This window comes from Drosophila bipectinata, chromosome 3R (genome assembly GCF_030179905.1).
Source record: "Drosophila bipectinata strain 14024-0381.07 chromosome 3R, DbipHiC1v2, whole genome shotgun sequence".
Lineage (NCBI taxonomy): Eukaryota > Metazoa > Arthropoda > Insecta > Diptera > Drosophilidae > Drosophila > Drosophila bipectinata.
In genome coordinates, this window is record NC_091739.1 from 27,639,022 (window position 1) to 27,662,218 (window position 23,197).

The 23,197-nt window shown below is 45.2% G+C and overlaps 2 protein-coding genes across 4 annotated transcripts in view; one reads left to right on the plus strand and one right to left on the minus strand.

Annotated features, from left to right (window-relative positions):
• On the minus strand, positions 1-11,507 carry dsd (attractin-like protein dsd). 2 transcript variants are annotated; one of them, XM_070282202.1, is made up of 8 exons: positions 11,322-11,507; positions 5,522-5,761; positions 5,300-5,457; positions 5,086-5,233; positions 2,211-5,022; positions 2,062-2,148; positions 1,842-1,923; positions 1-1,778 (listed from the first exon to the last, which is right to left on the minus strand). In XM_070282202.1, exons 2-8 carry the CDS (start codon positions 5,758-5,760, stop codon positions 1,621-1,623), a joined length of 3,684 nt encoding a protein of 1,227 aa, XP_070138303.1. In that variant the 5' UTR covers position 5,761; positions 11,322-11,507; the 3' UTR covers positions 1-1,620. The 2 variants fall into 2 exon arrangements, with proteins under 2 accessions (XP_070138303.1, XP_017092090.2); XM_017236601.3 differs by lacking the exon at positions 11,322-11,507 and adding an exon at positions 8,534-9,177.
• Tusp (WD40 superfamily protein Tusp) overlaps positions 10,776-23,197 on the plus strand; it is a 26,738-nt gene continuing 14,316 nt past the window's right edge. The window contains exons 1-2 of one of the 2 annotated variants that reach the window (XM_070282200.1): positions 10,776-11,016; positions 17,805-18,011. In XM_070282200.1, coding sequence (XP_070138301.1) covers positions 17,916-18,011 — 96 coding nt within the window. In that variant the 5' untranslated portion in view covers positions 10,776-11,016; positions 17,805-17,915. The remainder of the gene's footprint in view (positions 11,017-17,804; positions 18,012-23,197) is intronic. The other variant, XM_043212248.2, reaches the window with a different exon arrangement.

Sequence of the window (23,197 nt, forward strand, 5' to 3'; positions counted from 1 at the left end):
TCATTGAGTACATTTGGAGTGTCATTTTATTGGTTAATAAACTAATATATGATTTTTTATCTATGTATATCTTGCTGCTGTTGCTGCTGCTGTTGGGGATCTTAAAATTCTTGGATAACAAACAAGAAATTGTTTTAATTATAATTTTCTTTCTTTCATTGTTTATTAGTTATAGTTTCTGAGGGTCTTTTTGGAACTCGGCTGGCAAGTATTTATAAATTTGTTGAATAGTTGTCTTTTCATGTCTACACACATTTTAAAATCGAAAAATTGGAAAAGAATTAAAACATACATACATATTATATATAAAATAAATGTAAAATCTTGTCTTGTGTGTCTTGCTATCCAGAAGCGATCGTCAACATCCCGGCATGGCAGAAAATTGTGTACTTTCAAGTAATCTATGTGTTAGTAAAAGTTTTAGACGAGTGTCTTTTGATTCTAAAGGTTTTCTTCCCAGGTTTTCTTCTGGTACAGTTTGGTACAGTATTTCAGAGAGTGCGTCGAGTAAATTTGTGATTTAGTTTGATTGAGTTTTATTGAATTGAATTGAATAACCGTGTGAAGTGTTTGTCGTTTCAAAGTTGCTTGTTGCCTTACTGTTTTTTGCCAAGAGGAAACCTTACGATTAATTTGTGTTTTAATTTGAAAATTTTGTTAAATGTTGGATCTCATCTAGATTGCATGTACAATATTATCGTTTGATTTCATATATGTATTTTTGTTTTGGGCGCGTTCTCATATCAAGAGTGTATATCTACTATCTATATAGCGATAATATATTACGTATTTATATGTACACTTGCATTGATTTTGTTCTGTTCGGTTTATGTCTTGTTCCACTCACGTCTTGCGTTGTAAATATTTTCACGGATTAAAAAACAGAAATATTCCTATTTTGAACACAGTATTGCGTATTTCCGTCACCTTGCTCCGTCTATATCTATATATCGCTTTTTGCTGACTTCTGGAGTTCTTCATCATTATCATCGTCATCATCACGTTTGGCTACAATCAAATAATGTCTTTCTTTTGTCTTACTACGTTTTTTTTTGTTTACGACATTTCTGTGGCTTGTCTGGTGCAGCTACTGGCGATGCAGCTCAAAAATATTTGCATAAATAAATTCTAACAACACGCTTAGGCTATGTGGTTAAGTAAAAAAATAAAATACAATACAATAATCATTTAAATACAGCTGTCTTGCCATTGAACTTAACTCACGTACACAGTATAAATAAATTAAAAATTTATAACTATTGCAACGCTACTCGACCTATCAACTATATCAAATTGTTTATATATTTAACATATTATATAAATATGTCCTTTTTGCTACAAATTATTATTATTATTTGTTTTTTTTTTTTTTTTTTGTGAATTCTTATTTTGTTTTGTTTTTTATCATTTTGGAACTATTCTAAAGCGTTAAATTAATAATAACTGCGGATTATCAACTTGCTAGCTTGCTTGCCTTTTTTGTGTGTGGTTGGTTAGTTGAATAAAGTCGGGGCAAATATTCTATATACTTGTACCTATTTGCTAGTTATATGTTATCGTAATTATTATCATTATCATTAGCGTTATTATTTTATGTAGGTATGCATAGTGTTAGGGTTATTATGTACAACTGTCTGGGTGCTGGCTCTGCTTGCGTTTCGCTTTTGGCTCCTTGGGATGCTGTTCGATCGACGGCCGACGCGGATTTCCGAGCGTGACTAACGCGCTGGCCACTGCCAGTCCGGCGGAATGGCCAGACGGCGCATGAGAAAGGCCACCTGGATTTAAAGAATACAAATATTAAAGTCTTTTCTATATTTATGGCTAGATAATATTCTTACCCGTGGGCAGCCGGACTAGAAGCGAGAGCACAGCAGCTCGGTTGCCGCTACAAGGCTCTAAAGCAATGGGACTGGGACACTCCTACAAAAAAAATTAATCAATAAATAAAAGTACAGAATGTCAAAGCGCCATACGCTTCAAGAATATCAAATTTAAGCTCTCATATTGTGCCCCTAATTTGGAGCAGCCTGTCAATAGCTATGATTGATTGTCGCCTACCTTCTTGCGCTTTTTGGACAGGTGTCCAATGCCATCCAACATAAGGCTCAGATCGATAGTTTCGCGGTTTTCGATATCCACTAGCACCTGTGTGTGAAAGGTGATTGGTAATTTAATCTTTAGATAAACGATGACCCAACAAAGCTCACCTGAGAGAACGGTCGGCTGGCCATCTGTTCCATTTCGACAAATAACCGCTGGCGTCGGCGGAACATGTCGTACTTTTGCTTAATCTTCCAGAGGACGGCAGCCATGAGAAGCAGCAGAAGGAAGCATGAGGAGAAGGTGATGAAGAACTGCTGCAGGTTGAGCTTTGGATACTGAGAGAAGGCAATCTGTATCCAGATCGGGGGCTGGAAGTCGTGTACAAACACGTAGAACGTGGTCAGTGAGCTGTTATCATCCGTTGAGTGACCGAACTGGTACTCCGTCTTGGGGAATCGATGCCGGAACGTTGAGCAGTTGACCCCCACCAAAATGAGCATGTCCGGCGAGCCGGCCCTCTTCACCGAGATGTCCATCTTGGCCGGGACACTGCACGTGATTGTAAAGTCAGCATCGATCTCTGGCTTGCCGGGTGAGTTGCGGAAGTTGATTTGTGTGAAGTGGCGATCCTCCTTCTTCGACAGATTGAACGTGAACTGGTAGTCAATGGTTAGCTCGTAGTAGCAGGAGCCCTTCAGCGGATCGCCATGGTAGTGATTCTGTGAGTCGCATTTCTCGCAATGATCGCCCACAATGCCCTTGGTGGTGCAGTAGCACTTCCCAGTGTCCGGATGGCAGTAGACACCCTGTCCGTTGCACTCGCACCGCTGGCACTTGCCTCCATTGATGGGATTGCCCCAGTAGCCGGTGCGACACTTCTCGCAATGGGCTCCGGTCGTCAGATTGTTGCACGGCTGTTCGCAGTGCTGCTGGTCGTTGCAGTACGAGTGCCCGTTGCAGTTGCACCGAGGGCACGAGGTAAAGAACCAGTGCTTCAGCGCGCATTCCGTATCATCGTATGGAGCCAGGGCTCCGCCCACGACGCATCTGCCCAGACCCGTGTTCGATCCGTTGTCGCACCAGCCGCAGGCGGGGTCGTCCAGGCACTGCTGGCAACTGTTGTAGAATCCGCACTGGGCGCTGGACAAGGCGGTGGTGCTGCCCACACTAAGGGCCGTAGACTGCACCGCGGGAGCGGATCGGCACTTGGCCGTGAAAGTCGTCCACTCGCGGCACTGTCCGTACGGAAAACTGGCCGTGTAGGCATTGCGGTCCACGCAGCGCTGTTCGTTCTGGCACCAGATGCACTCATCCTCCGTGCAGTTCTGGCAGTTGGTGAGTGTGGCACACGCTGGCGAGCAGGCTGCGTCCAAGTCATGAGTCCTATTGGCGCCGTATCCCCCCGTGGAAGAGTAGCTCCGGCAGCGGTTCTGTTCCGAGTCCCAGCGGCACGCCAGGTTCGAGGAGCAGGCGCGACAATTGTGAAGTTTTCCGCATACGGATTGCATGAGGAAGTCCTCGGCCACGGGACAGGAGTCCAGGTGCTTGGCAATCACAGGCGGCCCCATCGTGGAGATGGCCAGCTGCGTGGAAGACTCCACGGTAGCCATGGAGGTGGTCTCGCGACAACGCTCCTTGCTGCACACCCCATTGCCACAGTAGGTGCACCCGAAAGCGGTGGAGACGCACGATTGGCAGCTGCTTATTTCCTGGCAGCGGTGGACGTCGTGCAACAGCTCGGAGGTAAGCGTGATCCGGCTCTTGGACGGGCACGCCACGTAGTCGTATTGCTCGCGGCCGTAGATGGCCGATCGCTGCACTTGGGTGATGGCTATGCAGCGCATCTTCGCCACATCCCAGATGCACTTCACGCCTGGTCGGGCGGACGTGCACTTCTCCTGCTTGGTGTAGTAGCTGCAGTATCCAGGTTTGTAGCGTAGCATATCGTTCAGGAGCTGGCCGTTGAAGCCGCCGTAGATGTACAGGGCGTCGTCGAACACCACCGAGCTGTGACCGAAGCGGGCCAGGTCCGCCTGCAGGTGGCCCGGCATCGGGTGGTAGTGCCACGAGTCGCAATATACATCGTAGACGAGCAGGTCCTGGCTGTAGCACTTGGCCCCGTGGCTCTGTGAGGTGTCGTTGTGCGTATTTCCTCCGAACACCATCATCAGGCCCTGATTCACAAAGTTCGCCGTGTGCAGGAGCCGGGCACTGGGAGCCGACGACAACATGGTCCAAATCCGCGTGGCTGGCTCATATGCGTACAGCCTAGAGCTCAACACCTGGCTGGCCTCGCTCTCCGACACGATGCCTCCGTAGACGTACAGCTTCTCCGTGAGGAAATCGTAGGCGGCGCTGTGGCCATAGCCCCCCTTCACCACGTATCCGCTTGTCGGAACGATGCGCCACTCGCGCGATCCAAAGTTGAACTCCTGCACGGTGTTGAGGTAGCCGTAGTGCGGCGAGTGCCCGAATATGACCACCATGTACTGGTAGTTGTTCTTGTCTCCGAATCCCGGCACCAGGGTCGCCGTGTGGCCCACAACATGCAGAGGGCCACACATTCCGGTGCAAGAGGGATCGCTGCGCACGGAAATATTCGACCAGGTCTTGGCCGATACATCGTAGGCCCAGAGCTCGTTCGATATGCCCTGACCCTTGATTACGCCGCCGTACATGAAGATCTTGTCGCCGTACATCACCGTGGAGGCGCCGTATCGCTTGTCTGGCACCTCGCTGCCATCCTCCGGGTGGACAGTTTCCCACACATTACCATTGAAATCGTAGGTGTTCATCAGTTCACCCCGTCCGTATGACTCACCGCCCACGATGTGCAGCGTGTCGCGCCAGACAGTGGCGCCATGAGAGGCGCTACCCGCTGGCGCCGGCGAGTGCTTGGGGTGAACAGAGGTCCAGGCGCCATGGGCGCTGATCTGACTGCAGTCGTCTCCGCCATAGCCCTCGTAGCAATCGCATCTGAAAGAATTAAAGGGTCCATGTATAATGATATGTATTTAAGTACGGGTTAGTTCCACTTACCGTTCCTGGTCGAGACGGCAACTGCCCTGGTTTTTGGACTCCATACAGTCGTTGGGACAGGCGGCAATGTTGCAGGCCTCGCCTCTGTACATGGGCTCGCAGATGCACTCGCCTTCCCGGCACTTGCCATGACCAGAGCACTCTTCATCTGAAAAAGGATTACAAGACTAGTTAGTGGCTGTTTGGATCCAAAGGTTAATCTCCAAGAACCCACCGTCGGTGTCCGAGGGGCAGCCGTTCATCTTGTAGGTGAGATTAAAGCCGGACATGTTGTAGGCATCGTCACTGAAGAAGTGCACCAGGGCTGTGCCAGATCTGGCCACTACCTGCGGCACTCGGCGAATGGAGAAGTTCCCCCGGTACATGAGGCCACTAAGAGGAGTATTATTTTTTTAAAATTAAATAATAAAATTAAATATATCCGAGTGTCCATTACCTGAAGACCGCCAGCAGGGGGGAGTCGACGCTATCACCATCGTATATGTAGAGGTGATCCCAACCGCACTCGGTGGCGAACTCGCGCAGGTGAATCCGTATGTTGGCGTAGGTCCGTGGTGGATTCAAGTTATGGCGGCGGTTCCAGTGCGAGTGCCTGGCGTCGATTAGCCAGCTGCACTTGACACTCACCGAATAGTTGCCCCAGCCGTCGTGTATCGTGCCCATGGGGTGGTACATGCTGCAAGCACAGAGAGAGAGGGAGAGAGATAGTGAGAGAGAGTGAAAGGGGCATCCATTAGCTGGCATAGCGTAATCGATGTGGCAAAAATAAATCAATTCCTCTATCGATTCAGCGATAGTGGAGCAGCTAGTGGCCACATACTACATGCACGTATGTATGCAAATGGCGATGTCCCGATGCTGTGCGAAGATAATTGAATTTGCCGGCCAGGCAAATTGCAATCTTCAATTGATGTGGGGCAGGGGGATGGGGATGGGGCACACATTACGGTGTATGAGAAGCCGCTCAACTGTTGACTCGGCGGGGCAGCCTCATAAATTCCTCACTCTTTAGGCATTTTCACTGCAACTGTTCTGCCAACGAGCGGATTATGGCCAAGAAACAAGTCTTGGACTTAAGCAGAGGAACATGAAACTTGAGAAGGGTATTCGACAGTCGCCTTCTGCTGTCTGGCTATTGTTTTCCTTACTATTTTCTTGGGGTATCGTTTTTTTACATCCGCTTTCAAATAACTGAGATTTAAAGTCTACAAGGTGTGTCTGGACACACAGTCTTCCTGGAAAGCATTATAATTAATTAAAGGCGACACTTGCTGAGACTATTAGGGTAATTGACATCTTAACTCTTTAATTGAGAGGTCGAGACATAAATAAATAAAATGTGAGCCAAAATCAAGCCTAATTTCACACAAATATCACTGTAACTTGTTGTTTATTCATTGGAGCCCAAAACTTTGGCAAACTTGCTCCATGATGCTTGCTTCCAGAAGTTAAAACAATTAACTCACATGGCCAGAGTGGGCCCAGGGAAAGTGGATTCGGTTGTTTTCCGCATTCTAATGCGCCTCACGTTACACCCAGCGAGTGCTCCGATAAGTGCTGCGTCTAGAAGCCCTACAGTCAACGACATACGAATAGGGCAATCTCAGTTTCACCAGAAACATAATGAATAATCTTTTCCAAGAGATTAAAGTCTAATCAGAGTAATCAGAAATTAAAAACCTTTAAAAAAGAGGCACTATCAGAATCAGAAATATGACTAAAACGTGCTTATCAAATAATTGTTTTTGTATTTCGAGTCGTTTTTTGTTATAAACAGGTAATCGTTAAAATAAGTGTTTTTTAAAAGCGACATTAAATTTAAAAAAAACATAAATTAAGATCATATATAGTTTAATTTGTATTTAAGACTCTATTTTAGACACCTCAGCTGTAGGAACGTGCACCTTGTGGGCGTCAATTGTCCGTCAGTTCTAAACTTTGAGCAAACACTTGAAACTGCCGGGATGCAGCCTTCGCCAGCAGTGCCCGGACTACACGGGTAGCCATATGAAGCGGTAGCCACGAAAAATCAATGCTGGACAATGATATATTTACACACTCATTGGCAGCCGGTGAGTCACTCCTCCCTGTGCACTCGAGCGCTAAGCTTACGCACAGCTTTGGATATTGGAGCTGGCAGCTGGCTGTGATTTCTAAACTGGGATTTGGCTTTGGTCCGGGAGTAGGTGACCAGGCCCTCGTCATGTGGCCAATGGGTCGGAATGCATTAGTAGTTAGAGGAGGGAGGGAGGGAGGGTGGATAGGAAACCAGTTTGATTGCGTTCTGGTTTTTCTCTCCAGTTTTTTTGCATAGAAAGCCGGCGAATGCGGCTTCCAGGCCGTTTAAATCCGAATCGTGTGCAAATACAGACAGTTGGGTGGCACGCCGAGATGGTATTCCGGCCTGGAATCATGAAAATTCACAGGCGATAAGAGCTCGCCACTGATAAGCGTTCGTGCGAGTGAGTTCCCCCTCCGGCCGGCCGCTTATCACTACGGGAATTGAACTCACTAACAATAAGCGGGGCCCCAGAATTTATGGGCGGCAAAAGCCGTGATCCACCATTCAGTGGAGGCTTGGGCCAGCCGCGGGTCGAGATCAGGGGTCTGCGAAACGAACTGGTTTCGAAGTGGCAGCGCCGATGTGTGGCAGGTGAAACGACGACCTCAACGCTCGAGTGCGCAAATTCCGCGGCTCATCACCGCGGCAGGTGGGCAGGCAGGCAGGCAGGGTCTTAATTAATGTCAAGATAGAACCAACCATTCGCTTATCGTGCTCGGCGAGCAAATAGCCGTTGTTAAGAAACATAAACAAACCATTTCATAAGCTTTATGACGCCAGCCCAAGTCGGTGCTTCCTCAGCGACATTTCTGGCAAAAAAATACGAATTGTTTAGATTTAAAGATCACCAGGGGGAGTTGTTTGTTTTATTACTGGAATGTATAAGCCATTGATAAGATAAGTTATGAAATCACCATCTGGCCAATTTCTCTAGTTCATCGAAAAATACCCATTTTTATGAATGAAAGGTAATTTTCTCTCGGTGTATAGGTGCTCCTACATCTGTCAAAAAACTATATGAGCTGAGCTATTGCCCGGACAAGTTCAAAGTCAAAGCAAACTAATTAAATAATCCGTATTGGGCACATCAGGAGGCGGAGAAAGCGGACACCAGGTGAAAGAATTCTGGGAGAGACTCTACGAAAGAGAATGAAGAACGGGATGAAGATGTGGCAGAAGGAGAGAGCTGGCAGAACGCTGAGCTGGGTGTTAAGAACCCGTCCGACGAGATGAAGCTGAACCGTTGCCTCGCCGACACAAATAGGCCACAACGCTCGCACACCAACGACAACAGTGGAGAGTTGATTGAATAACGTCGAAAACAACGTAGTGGATGTGAATCACAGTTGGGGTTTTAGCAAAAGGGGGGTAGGGGGAGCAACTTACCGCACTTTTCCGCCACAGAACTGGCACTCGGGGCCCTGCCAGCCGTCGGCGCACAAGCACTGGCCATCATCCTGGCACTGACCATCGTTCTGACACCTTCCGCCGTGCGCCGTGCAGTTGAAGGCATTGGCTCGATGCAGGCCACTGAAGCAGCCGTGGAATAGGAGCAGCGTCAGCAGGAGGAGGCATTTTCGCCTGTACTTGGCATTGAATGTGGGCGAGGTGGTGGTGCTTCGGCTGCTGTCCCCCGATGGGTGTCTATTAGTTTTCTTCCCAATGCTCCTGATGCTACTGCTACTGCTACTACTGATTGGGGGCTTTTTCGGACGGTCCCCCTGGTGCTCCGCCAGGCACATGCTGATGTTCCGTGTTCCCGAGTGACTCTATCCTCAGCGCTCAGCTCACATCGTCCTTACGCATTGCCTATTGCACAATTATTTGTTTTTTTTTCTGGGGCTCCGTTGGGCCTTCGCGATCCCAGGGCCTCTGGCCAAAATGCACACACACGCAACGCACTCACACTTTTACGATTAGACACTCGCGAAAATAACGTTTTTCGGCTGCACAACAAATAAAAAACAGGCAGCCTTAAGTTATTGACAATTTATTAGAGGTGGAGAATCATCGATGGAACCATCGATGTTTGCTAAAAAAAAACATCGAAATCATTTCAGCCTCCACTAAGCAGAGTTGCCGGATGACTTTTCCAGGCCAATGGTGCTGCCAGCCCTGCGAAACGGGTTTATAGTGCTGCCCATCAGTCGGTTCACGGTATATTCGCTAAATAGGCAGCACTGCCACAAGTTAAATAGACTGTTATAGACTGTTAAATCTGAGATCTACTACTTTATGATCTATTTTATGATACATTGTAAAACCTACTTTTTTTGTGGAATATAGTTTCCATCCAGAGTAAAAATTTCCTCGCAGTGTATCTGCAGCGCATATTTTCATGTAAAAAGAGCTTTCCGTACAAGCTTTCGATTACAATGTTAATATGCTACTGTTAACGCATCGGCTGCCAGGTTAAGCACCCGCTCTGGCATTCGGGATGTTTTATTGGATTATTAGAATAAAAATAAACTATTTTGTAGATTAAGAGTGTGTAGTTAGTGTAGTTTTAGCCAATAGCTCAATTACCGTCTTCCATGGCCGGCGAGTGCAGCGAATGCAAGCCAACAAAAAATCAATACCGTTAACAACAACCGCGTAAATTCCGTCAGTTTGACAGCCACTCGGGTGATAAGAACTATGCGGACGGACTGGCGCAGGCGCGCTCTCCCCCCACCCCCCAATCAACCCGCCGCCGCCCCTCTACCAGAACGTTACGCTCCTGAATCAGACTCGAAATTCTCAGCAGTCCACGTTCGGACGTCGTTGCAAGCATTGCGTGCTAACGGAACTCCACCCGCTGCATGTGCCGTTCTAAGCGTGTGAGTGTGTGTGTGCGAGTGTGTGAGTAGCAGCAGTGTGTGTGAGTGGCTGAAAAGCAAAGAAAAAAAAAAACAAGACAAAAAAACGGTAATACGGGAAAACGTTTAAAGGAACCGGTACGTCTGCCTCAAAACAGTTGCAAAAAGACACAATTTTTCGCTTGAAAAACTGTAATTCGATTGGAGCCAATATATACAGAGCGGTAGATCCCGCACACCAGCCCGAAAACAGCAGCGGCATCTCTCCGAGGAAGCGGGGGGCGGGCCAGCACAGGTGAGTTGCGGAATTCCGTTGTCCCCAGGCCGGGGGAAACATCCTTTTTAGCTATGTTCGCTCGGTGGTGGATTGGCCCCAAAGCCACGGACACTGTGAATGTCTATACTACAGGGCAGATTCCTTAACTCGAACTTCCTTGACTCTACGAAAGAGAATGAAGAACGGGATGAAGATGTGGCAGAAGGAGAGAGCTGGCAGAACGCTGAGCTGGGTGTTAAGAACCCGTCCGACGAGATGAAGCTGAACCGTTGCCTCGCCGACACAAATAGGCCACAACGCTCGCACACCAACGACAACAGTGGAGAGTTGATTGAATAACGTCGAAAACAACGTAGAGGATGTGAATCACAGTTGGGGTTTTAGCAAAAGGGGGGTAGGGGGAGCAACTTACCGCACTTTTCCGCCACAGAACTGGCACTCGGGGCCCTGCCAGCCGTCGGCGCACAAGCACTGGCCATCATCCTGGCACTCCACCCGCTGCATGTGCCGTTCTAAGCGTGTGAGTGTGTGTGTGCGAGTGTGTGAGTAGCAGCAGTGTGTGTGAGTGGCTGAAAAGCAAAGAAAAAAAAAAACAAGACAAAAAAACGGTAATACGGGAAAACGTTTAAAGGAACCGGTACGTCTGCCTCAAAACAGTTGCAAAAAGACACAATTTTTCGCTTGAAAAACTGTAATTCGATTGGAGCCAATATATACAGAGCGGTAGATCCCGCACACCAGCCCGAAAACAGCAGCGGCATCTCTCCGAGGAAGCGGGGGGCGGGCCAGCACAGGTGAGTTGCGGAATTCCGTTGTCCCCAGGCCGGGGGAAACATCCTTTTTAGCTATGTTCGCTCGGTGGTGGATTGGCCCCAAAGCCACGGACACTGTGAATGTCTATACTACAGGGCAGATTCCTTAACTCGAACTGGAAGTTAGTGTTCTGTTTTTCGATAGTTTCTGACTCTTTGAACAGAAAAACTATTAATATTCCATTAATATTAAATTTAAAATAAATTAAAGACCACCAAGATCTTAAAAAAGTGAAGAATCATCTTTAAGAAGTTAAAAAAAAGTAATACCAACTTTACATACTAACCTTAAAGCGTTAGAGACGTTTTGAACGGAAACCGGAAACGGCCATTTTAGTCGTTGACCGTTAGGTGCTGCAGCGTTCGTATTAGTCAAGTTCGACTGTTCGAGGGTGTGTTAGGGCTTTTGTTTTTGCTGCGGCTACCACAACAACGCCTTGGGCGCCACAACAACTCCCCGAATTGTCGGTTAATTAAAGGCCTACTTATGTATACATCATGTTTTTGTCGTTTAATGTTTCTGCATTAACTTTCACCTTGGACAAACCCTTTTTTTTATCAGTATTATTTGCTTAGCGTTTGGCGACTTTGTTTGGGATTAAATTCACTTCGATTTTGTTTCGGTTTCGGTGTCGGTGTCGGTTTTAGTTTCAGTTGAATGAGCTGCCCACGCACGTTTTCGATTAATCCGCATCAAACAGAGCCAATGACAGTGAAAATCGATCGGCATTGGCTTTCCACTCAGCTTCATTGTGTGTGTGTGTTATGTTTTTTTTTTGTCTCGTAATCGGAAAACGACTCCGGCGGGAGAAATACGGTTTTTGTGGCAATCAAGAACACACGCCTATAAAAAGCAACTCGCTTTTTGGAAGCCGTGCCGAAATTGAAATTCCGTTAGTTGGTCAGCCGGAGCGATAAGCATTTAAGCCACATAACCGTTACATTTGCATAGGGCGACAGCTGGACGTGTGTGTGCCTGATGCTACATTAGTATGAATGTGTGTGTTGGTGCCACAATTTCCCAGTTTGCATAATTTAGATGCCAACGCCAACGCCTACGCCAATGTCTCGCTCTTGTTCTTGGTCTTGGTCTTGGGGCGGCCTCCTCGTCATCACGGCTGCTCTTTGAGAAATTATTTTTAAGTTTGTGTGTGCTTGAGATTTGTTAGTTTGCGTGGAAATGTGTGTTAGCGTTGCGTTGGCGCTTGGCTGCCAAGGTCATTACATTTTGTCTTATTTTGCTGCGTTTTTTTTTTTCGTTTTTTGTTGCCTCTCCAAAGCCATTTGGCGTCTACAGTCTAGCTTCGCTAAATTAGCCAAGAAAACCCAGCAGTACTGTAGAATATTACGTATACGTAATATTTCATAATTTTTAAGAAAATCCATACGTTAATATAAAATAATAGATTCTGTTTATGGTTTCCCAATCACGTCCATCGCTATTTAGCCTTATATAATTCGAGTTGATGTAGGAGGACGGCGATGTGGCGGGCATTTGTGGCAAGTTCAAGTGCAGTTAGCTCGACTTGCGGTTCCTCCGAATGTTTTGCCAATATTTTCGCCATTGACAACTGGCGGTTTTTTGTTGTTTTGGGTTTTCGGCTTTTGCTTTTGTTATTCGCTGCTTTGCCAATATCTGAATCTGGCATGTTGATTATTTTGCATAACTGAAGCAGCGGCGAATAATGAAAAAAATTGTTTATATTGCCAAAGAAAGAAAAACGCACCCGGCAACACCGCAACAGTATCAGCAGGGAAAATAAAAAGACGAGATACATTTGGGTAACTATAGCGCCACTGAGGCGCACAATTTTGCCCCAACATGTCAGCACGGAGCTGGGGGCTGTGGCAGGGTATTGGTGGAAGGGGAGGGTTAGGTTAAAGTAGAAACAAATTATACGACACACCCCCAACAGCCCCTAACCCGGCACAAAGTCAATAAACAAGCGGCAGCAGAAGCAGAAGCAGCAGTAACAACAACAACAACAACACAAACAATGGACGAAAGCAGAGAAAAGCGACCGTCAGCTTTTATACGGCATTTCCCCAGTGCCCCACCGCCCACCAACCCTGCCACCCCGCCCTGCGTCCCTTTCCACAGCGACTCTCCATTAAAGCTCAGTGCACACATAGAGACATTCGATGTGCCCGGCACCCCAAAGAGCTGTTTTTCCTGCACAGTAAAAAAAATAATGTAAATAGCCTTAAAGTTTGTTATTCTTCATATTATCCCAACTCAAGCTTATAAAACTTAAATGGTCAACTAACCGAGCAAATAGAGTCCTTCTTTCTTCATAATTTACAAAAGATATGATGCCAACATTAATCTATTTCTTTCACTGCAACCTCCCATCCCTGGAGTGCGTATTTGTCAATGTTGCTTTTCTTGGCTGTCATTTATTTCGTCATTTATGCAAAATTTTATTGCTTTTTCTTGTCTTCTGGTTTTGCCCTACAACCGGGAATTTTCCCCTCACATCATCTAGTGGAAGAGTTAAGGAAAAAGGGAGTGGTATCCTTGGCTCGAGGATGGAAAACATCGCCAATTAAATGCATGCACGTATTTGGTGTCGTCTTTTGTTGTTTTCCAGGTTGTTCCATTTTTTTGTTCAAACGCATTTCTTGTGCTTGCTGGCGTGTGGCTAATTAAAGCAAATGCCCCATGGGCAGTTAAAACTGAACTCACAGCAATTACTTGGGTGCCCTGCAGCCCCCAATTGTGAGGAGAATGTCTTCTGGGTGGCGAACCAGACGGGAAAGTGTGCTTTGAACTTGTTTCAGTCTCGCTGGCTGCCAGGAATGCGGTTCACAACAAAGCAGATACATAATTAGCGAGGACTTTAATCCTGAGACAGGACTATCCAGTATTTTTATGGCAACTTTTTGTTTGAAAAAATGTATTATTAATTACTGTTTCTCAAACGTTTTTAATTTGGGGTTTTTTCGCAATTAAAAGTTTTCTTTTTTGAATTGGAAATTTCTACACCAAAGGGTTTTAATTTACCAACTGAAGCTATAAATTAAGCTGAAAATCAAAGGAAAAATTAAATACCCTGCCTTCATAAGTTGGCGTGTAAATATGCATGCATATCCTGTGGCCACAGCACGAAGTAGGGTCCTTCCAAGTTGAGACCAACGCACACCAATTTAGAATTCGGCACAAAGTTGTTCGTTCTTTCCTTCCACTCAACTTTTGGGTAGATGTTTGTAGTTGTTGGGGGTCTTGTTGCATGCATCGCTGCACTTTCATTATACTATATGCAAAGGAGCAGCGAGCTGAGCTAGTTTTAAGCGGTTCAAGGACATCCTCTGCGCACTGACAGCAATAACAATCGCAGAAGCCACAACACACCGTCAACATCAACCTCACCAACAACGTCAAGAAAATATGAACAATGCGAGCTCGTTATCCAAATGAAAAGCATGATGAAAATGAAATAATTACGAGCATTCAAATTCAGTTCGGTCCTGTCTGGGGGGATCAAAAGAAAATTGCCACAATTAATTCGCAGACATAATGGAAAGCCATGCGCCAAGGATAAAAAAGTAAATCTGGATTTTAACGGCATAAAGCGGTGGGGCAGGAACCGAAATACTGTCCACGTCCGTTTTCCGCCATGGTTGTGGCTAAAACATACATATATAAGTATGTATGAGTATAATACTACCTCGCTTAGTTAAACTAAATACACTGTTAATATTTTAATCGGATGAAAAAAGGTGCTAGAGTATGAAAGGACTTTTCAAAATATCCTATATATTTAGCTAGAAGCTGTGAGTAATTTAAGTTACTTTGCTTAATTTTCTCTGTCCAATATAATAAGCTTTTCTTGCCAAACTTCTATACAGTAGTATGGGCGGTTAGCACATGCCAAAAATTATGCCAACTAGAGTAGAGAGGAAAAGTTTCGGCGTTAACAGTAGCAACAAAAGTTGATACTACATAATAGTTAAGCGCCTTAGAGCAAACTGCGTACAACGCCGCGTATACGCAATCTCATTTTGGCAGCCTAATTGCAGGCCAAAACGAGAAGGAGGCTAGTAACTCTACTTTGTATAAGCACGTGTGTGTGAGTATATTCGTATATGTTAGCTCGATTCTGCTTTCTGCTTCTTTCCACATAATTAATTTTTGATGGCAAAGCCGAAATAAATCCTTGTCGTATTTCAAATGGCATAGCCAACTTTTGTGGGGGGTCGTATGTAACTGGTAACTTTGAGAAACATTTCCGTTAAATAATTCCAAATGTTTGTTCGGAATTTAATCAAATTTACACCCGGCAGGAATTTGTGATTTCCGATTTATTATACATACTTGTGATTGAAATATTTTCACAAAGCCGTCGCTGAACCTTAATTGCAGCAATTGTATAAACAACAATTCAATTTCGAATCGATTGAGTAATAACGCCCTAAAGCACATGCATTTTGAATGTGTCTGTACATGAAGTACATATGGTTTTTGGAGTATAGCTGCCTTTATCGTATTTATTCGGAAGTTTCCTTCGCTGCCATTACCAAGGCTTGCACCATTGTTGATGGCCAAATGCATAATTCATGATGTCTGGCCAGGCGCTGTCGTGTCCGCTGCACACCTGCACACCTGCACCGAGTTTTCCGCCTCGATTCTGACTGGCATTTCGACAGGTTTTCCGCCGCCGCCACCGACTACGATGCCATGTCCACCACCTCTGCCTCTTAGCTATTTTCGTTACTTGGAAGCGTTATGGCGACCATGAACCGCACACGGCTAAAAAGTGCTCAATGTCGCATGAAAGCGCAAAAAGCCAAAAAAAAAGTAAAGAAGAGAGGGTAAAAGGGTTTTTGGAAGTGGAAATGGGCAGGCCGTGTGCCGCAGAGTGGGGCAGGAACGTCGAACAATTTAAAAGCAGCCGAACACAACGGCTGTCGGTGGCAGAGTGGCAAAAGTAACACGTACCGACTGTGCCCCACGGCGGATGTGCAATCATTCATCTCATGAACTACTCGAGAATGCATTTCCCCTCCAATCTACCCCGCTTTTTTGTCCTCTGCCTCCTCCGCCACCCCCACTGTCTGTCTGTGTTATTGAAATGGAATTCAAAGGACTCTTCAATTTATAACGGGCTGTAGTTGGCTTTTTATCAATATTTAAGCAGGCAAAGGGCAATCGCAATCGCCAGAAAGTTTCCATTACGTTTCCATTCGAAGAATGCATTAGTACGTTCGGTCCGGTCCACTCAACAGTCTAGCAGATTCAAGCAGATTCTGGCGATGACGGGTGGCCCACGGGGCGTATACGCAATCAAAAATGGTATATTACATGTCAGATTCAATCAGACAAAGCGCACAATATAATTGAAGCAAGTGCGTGTGTGTGCTTTTGTCCCAGCCAGGTTCTGGTTCTCTCTCCTTGGCAACTGCCTTTAGCCCCAGGCGATTCCCAGCTAGACGAAATTCACAAAACAAACGCTCCGCTCCGGCCAGGATCTAGTATCCAGGAGCCAGGAGCCAGCTAGTCAGGCAGTCATCAGACAAGACAACAGACAGCAGCATCAAGCCACATCAATTATTCAGGCATAATTTGAAACATTCTCGTACTGGAGGGCTGTCTTGTCCTTGTTTTCCAGCAAGGGATTGTTTTCCTTTGGCCCAGAGCTCTTAGCCCAGCTCGACATTACTCGACTTTTTGCCCGAAAACTTTTTAAATAATTCAAATGAGTGTTTCCCAGAAAGTGACAGAGCACTCTTATTGATGCTTTTATTGCAGACGCATATTCTATTTATGTAAATGTATCTGATGAATTGCAAGAATTTAAATGTTGATTTCAAACATTATTAATTGGGCTTAAAAAGCATGAAAATATCTTTCAGTGTTTATCCCTCGAATATTGTTTGTACAATGTGCATTGTATATCCATTACCTGTAAGGATACAAGAGGTGCATTTCAATTGTTTATCTTTACAATACTTGTTATTGCAAATGAGTATCTGTTTGTAGCATTTGATTTCAGTTTTATTTGTTTATCTCTGCATATATGGTTTAATAGACGTAGTTTATGAGACGTATTTATGGCTTTAATTAGCGAATTATACAAGGGATTGCCTCAATGTAAAATTTCTGTTGCAACATCCATTATATTTTCCTGCTAGTCCTTTACCAAAAAGTTTGCAGAATATTTTTATAAAGCCAGCCATTTGCTAAAAAGCATTTTTATGAGCCCTGTGCGTGAGGTTGAGTGGGTTATCCGGGCTATCCGGGTTAGCCGGTCGACTGGCGACTGCCGCAGCAGAGGCAGATAGGACACAACCACTTACCCACTAATACCAATTAGTGTGCCCTGCAAAGTGTGCTTCAAATTATGTCGTGTACGTGGGTGTGTGAGCCGTGTTCCCGGGATGTTCGCCTGTTTGTGTGCTGCAATTTGTCAACCCTTGAGGGTGAAGATGAAGAAGTTGATACGGGGCGGGAGTACGGCAAGCATATGCCAAAACATCAATCCCACCCACCGATAAATCCCCGTAAGAGCCACACAGCCAATGACCCGCAGGCAGGTCTTTTGCTTGCCGGGTGTGTGGTGTGGAGTGTGGAGTGTGTGTGTGCTTTGGGATGATAAGGCAGCACCAGCAGCAAATACAATAATAATACTAACAACATCAGCAACATGGCTAACAACCACGGCAGCAGCTCCATTTGGCTTTCATCGTAAATTAGTTATTGGCATGTTATACTAAACGATAATGAAACGCTAACCCCTACCCCCAATATCTCTTCTGCTTTTCCATTTTAGCAACATGTGTGTGGCTTAAATCAACGCTGAGTAGCTGCCAACAACAACAGAGGGACGACAACAGGCACAACAACTTGAGGGAATAGTTGGGACTCGCTTTTGGGCCGAAAAATGCATTTACATTTCGAGCGAAACATCAATACAAAATGCGACTGCACGATACTTTCGTTATCATGGATGGGAAAGGTGCCAGATGATATACCCGAGGTGAGTACTTAACTATTAACGATCGTCCAGCCCACAAGCCATTAAGTGGACGGACATATGTAGACCATAAAGTGCACTTCAAAAATATATTCCAGCGCTTTAGAAATGGGTTACCTAGAAAAATAAATCAGAAATGTTTGTGTAACTTTTTCAAGTGCATCTGCAGGTCATTTCCACCTCACTTTTCCTGGCGACTCTGCAATATTAATACAATAAATACACGACAAACTCCATTAAACTTTCGCATACTTTAAACTGTCAGGCTAAACTATTAAGGCCAAACCCTTGGCCATTAGCCGGAAGGGCTGAACTGGCCGGGTGGAATATGTGGTCGGCTCATAAATTGGGAAGTAGACTGTGGAAATTGTACGGTATCTATGTGCTATATAGATAAATCTTTATAAATCCACGGACCCGGGATACGGTTATTTCACACATGCTGGCCATTTTCACACCGGAAGTGCTTAGGCCCACACCCGTGCCAAAGGTTCCGCCAGGAGCTATTTATACTCATCCTACACCTGACCGTGGTCCTGGGCGTGAGAAGGACGAAATAGGATTCCCCAGTGGCCACGTTGCACTCATTTGGAATCATTTCGGGCTCGAAATTGATTTTACGCTGCACGTGTAAGACGAAACTCAGTGGGGAATGTGATATCCCGGGTATCGGTGAGCGGCTGCCGGAGAGGTGACTCCCTCTGAGTGGCCCTAACTTTTCCAATCATTATGAACTTTCAATGCTTGCACAACAAATGCCATATAATCCTTTTTATATTGAATATAAAAATCCAATCACGTCTGTCTCGGTTCCTCCCTTAACCATATGCTCTTGTGTTTTGTAGCGCAAAATTAAAGTTAAGTGAATGCGGCCCACGCAGCCTCAAGTGGATCCTCGGTCTGTCTGCGGTCCTTTTCTCGGTAAAGGATGCGGGGTTGGGGTTGGGGGTTTTGTATTCTAGCATCTAGATGGGTGTGCTTATGTGGTATGTGTGTGTTATGCTGGTTATCTGGAGCTCTTCTTTGTGCACTCGGACCGGGCTCGAGCAATAAACTCGTTTGCGATTTATTTAACAGTTTTCAATTTCGTTTTCAACACTCGGGCGAGTGCTGGTGAGTGTACTTGTGTGGCTGTGTGGACACGTGTCGAGGTTTGCCGGAGCCGCGTGTCTCCCCATCCCCCGGACCACAAAGCCTACAAGAACCCTTACTTTTCCATTTCCATTCCGATTACGTTTCCATTCCTGTTGCAAGTCCAATAAGCCACAAGCTTAATTTCTTGTTACGCAATTTACAGGCGATAAGCAGGAACTGTGTCCTCGTTTCCATTTCCTCCGGCTTCCATAAATCATCTCAGCGAGATATGCATATTAAAGCATGCAAGTAAATATTCCAAAGTGATTCTATAAGTGTCCCCCATCTGCGAAAAGGAGTCAAATTTGGGATCATAACATTTTAACAACTGCACTGCCATTAATAGAATATTGATGATGGAGTGCGTCATCGTCAGCGTCGTTTGAGTGCGTCTTGATTTATTGGATTTTTGTTTGTCCACGCTTTTGAGGAGAGCCAAAACAACATCCTTGGAGTGGCGGAGAAAAGGCAAACAAAGAGGTTCTTTCAGATCTCCCAAGGGTTGAACGACTGCCGCGGACCTCTCGCATAAATTGACACAGCAAATTGACATGCCAGAGGACAAGGACACCAACTCCAATCATAAAATGAAACTTAATAGCCGGCACTCTGGCATATGACACACATGTCGTCTTTTCCGAAGCCAAATCCCCAGCTCGAGCCTCATAATTTCCTCTCCGTTGGGTCGGGCATTATGCAAAACACATAACAAATGAAATCTAACGATAACTAAATGATGAAACGATAACTTCAAATGGAAAGTTTGTATTCATATTCCTTTTTGCGCAGTTCAAATTTCTTTCCAGGACTTTAAGGACGAATGGAAATTGAGGCATCTTAAGGGCTAGAACAGTCATATAAACCTGAATTGGTTATGAGTTCTGTATCCCTTTTCCTTTCACCCCATACGAGTATGATGAATAATTTTGAAAAGTAACGTAGACATCTCTATTTAGGTTTTCCCGAAAGGCTTTTAAATTACCAGAGGCAACTGGGAATATAAATATTTTGCATATTTATGATGAGCTCGAGAGTATGCCGCATTTTTATGAACTCGCCTCGTCGCGCAAAACTTTTAATAATGCAAAAAGAATAACAATTTCGCTCAGACTGATGTTTAAGACGCTGCTGATGTTGGAGCTGATGTTGATGGCTTGGCTGAAGTCATTCACTTAGCGTAATTAACTTGGCAACTGTTGATGAAGTTGGCAAACGTTTCTGGAGTCGTGGCATTTGTAGGAGCATCAGCATCAGTAGCAGTAGCAGTGGCATCATTAGCAGCTGAAGGAGGGCTTAACATCATTAATATTTGCCAGAGCCACTGACACAGGACAATCCAGGATCCCCCTTTTCCTACTCAATGTTCGTGTGTTGCCGCCCAGTTTTAATTACGCGCAGTAAAAAATAATTGAGTTCTTTTCAATCTTTATATAAGGACGAAAGTGGGGACCATCCAGCTGCCGTTTCCTGTGACGGCGCCACTGATGCTGGTCAGTGACCACAAAACCACTTGAATAGCCCTCGGCCAGTGACTGGCTAATTATGTGCAGCAGACCATTATGCCTTTAGTCGCGCATTCTGTGCCGGCTCCAGTGGTTAGTGCGTGCTCTAAGTTAATTTTACTGGCCATCGTGAAAACGGCGAGCTTTTTCCACCTTTTTATACGCATTCAACTATTTCGTTTCCATTCCTATTATATGCACATAAAAGGAGGTCCTTACAAAGAAAAAGTTTGTCGAAAATTTTAGTTTGGTTTACGAAAGATCTTAATTTAAAATTCAGTTTTACCTTCATTTCTATAAAAAAAAATAGTTTTCTGAGCTTAGATTGGATAGTCTTATAGACTATTTTAAAGGGTCTTTAAGTTTTTTTCGCAAACCTTAAATTTCAAAAGGTATCTTCAATTTTGTTCCAAATCCCTTAATAAATATGGAATCCTAATTAGCGAGATAATTTACAGAAGAAAGCTATTTCCAGACCATAATATTTCTCACCCTTGAATCTTGATAACATTTTTTTGTTCAGTACATGGAACGGGATTTGTTCGAAGTTTGCTCTTTAAAGCTAAACTTTTTACTACCCCGAAAGTATGCAACGAAATGTTGAAAACTCATTTACACACACACACCCACACAAGCTCACAGAAATAGGCACACGGACAGGGAGGCTGCGTGCTCACGCGTAATAAATGTATTACGTGCTCGCTTGTGGTAGTGCTGCCATCCTGCCACACCCCCTTTTCAAGCCGAGCCGGGCCGTCGGCAATCTAAGCTTATTTAAACAGAAGGGCCGCTGCTTCCCCGGAAATCTCCAAAAAACATCCGGAGGCCTCTGTTTGTTACGCTTGTTGAACAGCTGCCGATTACAAGTGCCAATTTCGTAGCTGCGAGTTAATTGAAAACTTTTTAATTGTTTAGGCAGCAGCGGCAACATCTCGAAACAGAAACAGACTCGGCTAAGCGCTCTATGGCCGGCACTGATTTACGGCCCGGCTCTGTCGCTGACAGTTTCAATTAGAAGCCGCACCCTGGCCAAGGACGTGGCTCCGGCTCGAGGAGCTGCCTGGCCCGATTGGCGCCAGACCGGCAGGCCTTTTGTGCCATGCGACTGCAAACAATCGGTCTGGGGTGACCGCCACATCCTTTGAGAGGTCCTGCACTTTCGTTTGTTTGTTCTTGGCTCGGAAAACTGTAATTTAATGTGCCCACATGGCTGCCACACAGAACAAAGTAGTGATGACTGCAAGTTACACGAAAAGAAAGTTTTAAGTGGCAAGTTTAGATTCGAGATAAGATTTACGAAACACCAAGGAAAAAACCCCCAACACTTGACTTTCAGTCAGCGGATTGAAATAGCTTTTGAAACGGAATTTAAAAATATAAAAAGGGCCAAAAACCTATAGCTTTAATGCCAATATACCCATTACATAAGAGGTGGTTTAATTTTTTTTCTGGGTGCACAACTGTTCAATCATTCCCACTTGGGTCTTCACACTTGGGTGACGTTGTGGCTTTCAGTTGTGTCATTGATTGGTTTGTCCAGCATTTCGTCGGTCGGTTTGTTTGTTTGTTTAATTCTAGCAGTCTTCCATGGAGCTGGTCGGCCAGTAGCTGGGGTTTTTGTGTTCTGTGTTTCTCTTGCCACTTTCCATTTGCCACTTGCCACCAACAATAGCCTAGCTAGGACAGAAAGACCAAGACAAACACATGCCACAGCCCAACGCCCACAAAACACACAGTCCGAGCCACTCTATGGCTAACCATCGCTCTTGAATTGTTGCATACGGATTCAATCAATCAATTATGCAACGAAGCTGGCATTGTTGTTGCATAATCCATGACTGGCATCGGAATGGTTCGCCAGGAATGCAGAATCCAGAGTTGATTTTGAATCTTGGGGATTTCATTCGGATTTGGGTGTTGGAGGTTCTCTTCTTGCCTCCAAGAGGAATTTAATTTTCAAAGACAAAGATTCTACCTTTTCATTTCAACATTGAAATAAAGATTGTAATTTCCTGTTTCTTTGTGAAATCCATTTGGAATGTAATATCTTTGGCTTTGGATATTTTTTGGGACATGGAATCCTCTTTAGTTTTGCTGAGGGCATCCAAGAAATACGAGAACCCATGTCAGCTGCTCTCATGCTCCATTTGTCAGCTCACACAGAATGCATTTGGGCGATGTTTCTCCAACTCCAACTCATTTCGCTTTGTCTCGCTCAAGTTTCACTCATTCCCCTGGCCCTTCCCCCTGATCCTGCCCCAGGATATGTAACAAAAGATGAGTTGCACTTGAGCATGCTAAAATGCGTTATTAAGTGCATAAATATGCAATGTTCAACCTTTGCACTCGGCACCACCCACCAGCAGCCGCCCTCTTTTGGCAGCACTTGGCACCGCCCACACTCACACCCACCTGTCTAACAATACCCCCTTCAGGTGAGTCCTCAAATGGCTGGGGGGAGGTGCTGAATGCTGTTTGTGGGGACATGTGAGAAGAGCTTTTGAAATTTAATAAAATGCAAATTCAAATGCAGAAACCAGTGAGCCAGACATG

Bases quoted from the DNA above. Each gene is read 5' to 3' on its own strand.
- dsd (XM_017236601.3), bottom strand. From the start codon at position 8,889: ATGTGCCTGGCGGAGCACCAGGGGGACCGTCCGAAAAAGCCCCCAATC. The intron at 5,762-8,533 runs GTAAGTTGCTCC...CTGTGCTTGCAG, and splicing joins TTCTGTGGCGGAAAAGTGCG to CATGTACCACCCCATGGGCA. The intron at 2,149-2,210 runs GTGAGCTTTGTT...TTTCACACACAG, and splicing joins CCAGCCGACCGTTCTCTCAG to GTGCTAGTGGATATCGAAAA.